General features: G+C 36.2%; 1 protein-coding gene and 1 pseudogene across 1 annotated transcript; one reads left to right on the forward strand and one right to left on the reverse strand.

Moving 5' to 3' along the window:
* Window positions 1-373: 373 nt before the first annotated feature.
* On the forward strand, window positions 374-1,489 carry LOC146920045 (uncharacterized). Its single transcript, XM_085711096.1, has one exon. The coding sequence runs from the start codon at window positions 374-376 to the stop codon at window positions 1,487-1,489; it is 1,116 nt and encodes a 371-aa protein (XP_085567222.1).
* A 737-nt stretch (window positions 1,490-2,226) lies between these two features.
* LOC146920046 (uncharacterized) lies at window positions 2,227-3,122 on the reverse strand (annotated as a pseudogene).
* Window positions 3,123-6,484: the final 3,362 nt, after the last annotated feature.

Genomic DNA, 6,484 nt, shown 5'->3' on the forward strand with positions numbered 1-6,484 from the left:
TTCTAGAGTTTTTAAGGCTAAATATTATCCTAACTCTGATTTACTTAACGCCCAACTTGGCAATAACCCTAGTTATGCCTGGCGTAGTATCCACAGTTCTATTCAAATCATTTTAAAAGGAAGTTGCTGGAGAATTGGGAGTGGAAACTCAGTTAGGATTTGGGGGAACAATTGGATTCCCATCCACAATTCATTCCAAGTCTTAACTGCTAAGGGAGATCATTCTAACACAGATTTTGTCAAGGATCTAATCAACAATGAGGGCCCTAACTGGAACTCTGAAGCCCTATCTACTCATTTGCTAGGCATTGATCAAGAGGCTATTAAGCAAATTCCCCTTATAAACCCTGATGAACCAGATGACATTATGTAGATGTATGAACCTAATGGTATATACTCAGTCAAGAGTGGCTACAGAGCCATTAAACTATGGCAGGAACAAGCCCACCTTGGCACTAATACTAGCTACTCTATGGCTTCAATCTGGAACAAAATCTGGGCACTGCACACTATCCCTAGACACAAGAATTTACTGTGGAGAATTCTTCAAAATGCCCTCCCTGTCAGGATGGAACTCAAAAACAGAGGGATCAATTGTTCCATGTTGTGTCCTAGATGCAATGAAAAGGTGGAAGACACAACTCATACATTCATGACCTACTCTAAAGTGATCAGAACTTGGTTTGGGTCTAATCTAGCTATCAAATTTACAGATATACCCAATCCAAATTTCTCAGCTTGGCTCTATGAAGCAATTTCACATCAGAAAGAATCTACGATAATTCAGATTGCAGCACTTATTTACAACATATGGCATGCCAGAAATCTCAGTGTGTTTGAACAAGTAGAGTTACTTGAGAGTACCATCATCCAACGAGCCAATCGTAGCATCCAGGAGTTCCTTCAAGCTCAACTTCCATCAGCTTCTTCGGGAACGAACAAACTATCTCCCACCATTGGATCTTGCGTTGCTGCAAGGACTAACGGAACTCGAAGCGCCAGGAGTGCTAATTCCATATCTGATGCTAAGTGGAAAAAACCAGGAGCTGGATTGGTCAAGGCAAATAGCGACGTGAACTTACAAGTTCAAGTTCAAGGTAAATGGGGTATTGGTTCGATTGTCAGAGATGAGCAAGGGTTGATTATGGCTGCAGCAACGATGGAATCATATGGCTCAAGCAATGTTTTAGAAGCTGAGGCTTTTGGCTTGCTAAGGACGATGAAGCTGTCTCAAGAGTGTGGCTTCAGATGCATTATCTTTGAAGGAGATAATGAAACATTGATTAACATTCTTAAGGGTAGTAAAGATAAGGACAGATCTTATCTTGGTCTGATTCTTAAGGAAATCCGCCAAATCCAATCTACCTTTGACACTTGTCGGTTTAACTTTGTCCCTAGAAATGGAAATAAGGCGGCCCACCTTCTGGCCCAGTTGGCCCATACTGAACCCAATGTGGTATGGATAGAAGAGGTGCCTTTATCCATTTAAGATGTATATTTCAGTGATCTTTTGAATCAATAAAATTTTCAGTCTTTTATTCAAAAAAAAAAAAAAGACTCTTTATCATTTTAAAAATTATATCTTTTTTTTTTGAAACATTTTAAAAATTATATCTACCTATACACAATGCACAAATTTGTGCATATGTATAAAGTTATTTTTTCAATGCACAAGTTTTTTGTAAACCATTAGATCAGCGAGGAGTACCGATTTTATCATGGTCTAGTTGTACTTTATTTTTTCATTCTTTATCATATTTTCTTCAACCTCCAAGTGTAATATTTGTTCAGATCTCATAATTTTACAAATTACTTAAAAAAAGAGGATACTATTACTTAAATTTAATATTTATTATTTATAGATTAGTAAAATTTATTAAAAAAAAATTATAGATTAATAAAAGATTTAAAATCAAATGCATAGTATTTATCTTTATTTTCTTTTTCTCTTTATGACAGTCAAATAAAACGATAACATACGAGTTTTAAAAAAATAAATTAAAAGATAACATATACTACACAATTTGTCAAAAAAATATGCTACACAAACACAATTGTTTTTGTTAACTAGACTCTTGACCCGTGCTACCGCACGGGTCATACCACGTAGAAGTTAATTTGAATCAATCACAATAATGAAAACATATATAGTTAATAGAAGTTTTATAACAATTTAAAAATATGTTCCCTCCTAAGACAACAATAGCAACAAAATAAAATGGTAGCATACATAACAAAAAGGTTTGAACATTAACCATCAAGATACATTACGAAAGACTTCGTGATAAACAACATTTGAGGTCGTATTAGTGTTCTCCCCATCTCCATCAACGATTATTATTTTCAAACCTTGTTTTGAAGTGACTCTGGAAATTGCAGCGTACAACTGACCATGCGAGAACACAGGACTCGGCAAATAAATTCCAACATTTTTAAGTGATTGCCCTTGACTCTTATTGATTGTCATGGCAAATGAAACAGATATTGGAAATTGTCTTCTCTGAAATTTGAAAGGAATTTTAGCATCAGACGGTGAAAGAGATAACCTGGGTATGAAAACTTTTTTGCCAATGTTGCTTCCAGATATAACATTTGCTTCAAGTACAAATTTTCTCATTCTGGTTATGATTAACCTTGTTCCATTGCATAATCCTAACTTTAGATCAATATTTCTCAAAAGCATAATTGGAACTCCAATCTTCAATCTTATCTTGTGATGTGGGAGTCCTGAAGCATTTATTGTGTTGAGAAATTCTGGAGTGTGGACATCATCAACAGCATCACAATTTCCATTATGTGTCAATGGAGTATCATAGCTCAAATATGTTTTCTCTTCACCAAGCATCAAATCTAACATGTAATCGTTGATCTGATCCACTATTGAGTTTGTTGGAGCAAGTATTGCTTTGTCCTGAAAATATGATATATCAGTCATACCATCTAACATGTTCGGATAAGTGCTATCAATAATGGATTGAACATGATTGCCTGAACTATGTATAAGTAAATATATCCACGTCATTTATGAGCCCAACTTTCCCATCACCAATTGCCAAAACCCAATCAGAGAACAATCTTCTTTCTTCAATATCAGTGTCTGATGCACCACTTAGTAGTCTCATATTTTGTAAGGGTGAGAACTTCACAATAATTCCATATATTTGAAGAATTGATTGTGGCATTTACTATTTCTTGCCTGGTGGACAGTTAGTGTCAATCATTTGGCGTGGACAGTTGACATTTGGCGTAGACATTTGTTTACTAAGGAACTATCTATTCACGATGGGAATTTTCGATTAGCAATTATAAGTATTAATTTTTATTTAATTCGCAATGGCATATCATTAAGTTCCATAAAATATTTGAAACTAATGGAAGACACTATTTTTATTTTTACTTAAGAATATAGAGATGCATGATTTCAGCCATAAATCAAAACTATTTGAATTCCCTCTATATCATAAATGTTGGTGCGCTTGTCATGCACAAAAATGGGCTGTTATGAGATTTGAAAACTAAACTAAAACTTAAAATTTAATGCCCTCTATATCACAATTAATCGCTGTATTGTTTTTCATTTCTTTTAGACTTTAGTAACTTCTAAAAAGTGACAGTACCTACAAATCTTTAGTTGTCGAGTCGAAATAACCATTTGATAAAATTCAAATTGGATTATTGCCATTGTTGACTTCCTAACAGATCTGCATATTACTTGATAAAACTATCGAATAGAACTTGAAACAAAATAATTGATTCTAGAAGTGCAGAATTATAAATATACTCCATAAATGTTGTTTGGATTACAAAACCATCAATCAAAAAGATAAATACTCAAACTAAATAGAAAAACGCAGAAAAGAAAACAATAAAAAATAGTTTGTTGATGAATAGCACATTTGTATCATACATGCCAATCACCACCACTACCGCCCAACCAAAAAGATAAATACTCAAACTAAATAGAAAAGCGCAGAAAAGAAAGCAATTAAAAATGGTTCGTTGATGAATAGCACATTTGTATCATACATGCCAATCACCACTTATTCCGCTTTTACGGCAAATTCATCGACTGCAAACTCATTATTTTTCTGGAGGTTCAACTTTCACACGAACCATATTAGTTGGTTTGGTTATAGATTCCTCCCCGATTTCAATGACATCACGTACAACTGAAGCATTACCATCAGAAGATCTTTTTGTTCCAGATTTGGTTGACGGAGTTCCAAGTTTGTTAGAGTTGCTGCAAGAATAAAGGCATGTTATAATTCTGCTTGCAATATGTTAAAAAAGCATAAGATCAATTACTTTGCTTATAAATTGCTCACCAAATTATTGCAATCGTTAATATACATGGAAGGTTATGAGATCTACGACTGAGATGTAGGGGGTGATTAACTGAGTTGATTAACATTAATACATGAAAGGTTATGACATCTACGGCTGAGATGAAGGGAGTAGTTGACTGACTTGACTAGTATTAACTACGTTTTTAATTGTCATTATGACGTTTTTTGTATGAGGGAGAAAATGAGAAGTTTGAAAATAGAGTTTGAATCAACGGCTGTGATTAAGTGTGTGGTTGGGGGATTAGATTAGCAATAATTACATGCTTAGGAGGGAAAAATGTTAGGAATTAGGCAAACATGACAGCTAATCAAGTCTAGCTTTTATAATAGGAAAATGTTAACTAATGTCCCCGGGGCACTGGTTAAGGAAACCAAATATAGTATAAATATCTTGGAACTTGTGTAGTCAAAGTTTAAAAAAATGTAAAAAAATGATGTTTTCAATGCAAATATTTCATTTTTTGTTTCCTTAACTAGTGCTCCGGAGACACTAGTTAACAAGACACTTTATAATAAAGGATTCTTTCTTTGAACATATTTTTTTTTAATTTATAAAGAAGAGATAAGAATAAAGGATTCCTCCACCCACTCCTTTTTTTTTACAGAACAGAGAGGATGTACCAAAAAAAAAATACTGGATTTGTCCTTGTCTTCTCAAACCTTGAAACAGAGTGACCTCTTTTGCTCATTATAACTGCCGCCACAAGTGAATTGAAAGATCGGCGGCGTATCTTTTACTTTTTATCAAAAAGGACAAAGATGAGAAATTGTGTATGGCTGCTTTGGAAAACTTGAGAATCCATTTAAATCAAACTCAGAAGCTAGAGAATGCAGCTTCAGGTAGACTCACATTTAAGATCTAGAATCAATTCTGCATCTGAGATCCAAACATCTTAAATCTGAGTAAAATCACGGTTGACAACCATGAACGCCTATTTGCTATCGACGGACGCGAAACAAAACATAGACTAATTGGCATGATCCTTGGTGCGGCCCTGTCCTTCTTAGGGATAGGTTTCGTCGCTTGTTTCAGCTGTCTATTCAGCCTGACGGGCTTGTGGGGATTTAGGTCTCTGGGAGAGGGATGTTTGGGTTTGGGATCTTAGGTGGAGGAGACCACTATTTGTCTGGGAAGAGGACCTGCTTAGTGAGCTGCTTCTGGTTGCGTTTAGGCAATCTAAAGTTGATAGGGTGGATCGGTGGTATTGGCCTCCTACCTCTGACGGTGTTTTCTCGGTGAAGTCTGCCTACGACTATCTTATTAAGAACTCCCCGTCTATTGGTGCCACCAATGATGTTCTCTTGCAGGCTATTAGTAAGGTGTGGAAATCTTCAGCCCCCTCTAAGGTTGTTGTTTTCTCTTGGCAACTGCTCCTTGATAAGGTTCCGACTAGGTGTAATCTCCAAAGGCGTGGGGTCCCCCTAACTGATGGAGATTTTGGTTGCGTCCTCTGTCATGCGCCGACGGAATCCGCGGTTCATCTTTTTATTGTTTGCCCTGAGTCTTTTACGGTTTGGTACCACGTCTCTAGGTGGATGGGTTGGGATTTTGTTAGTCCTCAATGTCTTCCTCAGCATTTCCTTGCCTTTACAGGCTTGGGGAGGGGTAAAAGAGTTAGGTTAGGTCTCCTTTTAGTTTGGCATGCTGTTATTTGGACTATCTGGTTGTCCCGGAATGACCTTATTTTCTCTGGTGGCACCCTACGTGAGGAGCCTGTGGTGGTTAGAGCAAAACTCTTGGCTTGGAAGTGGTTCCTGGCTAAGTGCCCTGCTAGTTCCTGTTCCTTCCATGTGTGGGAGGTGCAACCCGTCCTTTGCTGGCTTCGGTAGGGTTATGGTGGAGGTTTACCTCGGCTTTCGGTGGTGTTGAGTGGGGGTTTCTGCCTCCTACCTTCTTATCGCTTTCTGAGGTTGCCTTATTTCTGCTGTGGTGTTTGGGTTTCCTTTGGGGGTTTGTCCCTAGGTCTCCTTTATTGTTCTTTTTGGTGTTTATCCGTACATTTGTATCTGTGTAACCTTTTATATTTTTATATATATATATATATATATATATATATATATATATATATATATATATAATTTTGCCATTCAAAAAAAAAAACATAGACTAATTCGAATTTAAGATTATAGATGACCAT

The sequence above is a fragment of the Medicago sativa genome, chromosome 5, assembly GCF_051527215.1.
Source record: "Medicago sativa cultivar Bolivia chromosome 5, Bolivia_mono, whole genome shotgun sequence".
Taxonomy (NCBI): Eukaryota; Viridiplantae; Streptophyta; class Magnoliopsida; order Fabales; family Fabaceae; genus Medicago; species Medicago sativa.

What these genes read in the sequence shown, in the direction of transcription:
- LOC146920045 (XM_085711096.1), top strand. Translation starts at nt 374, where the DNA reads ATGTATGAACCTAATGGTATATACTCAGTCAAGAGTGGCTACAGAGCC.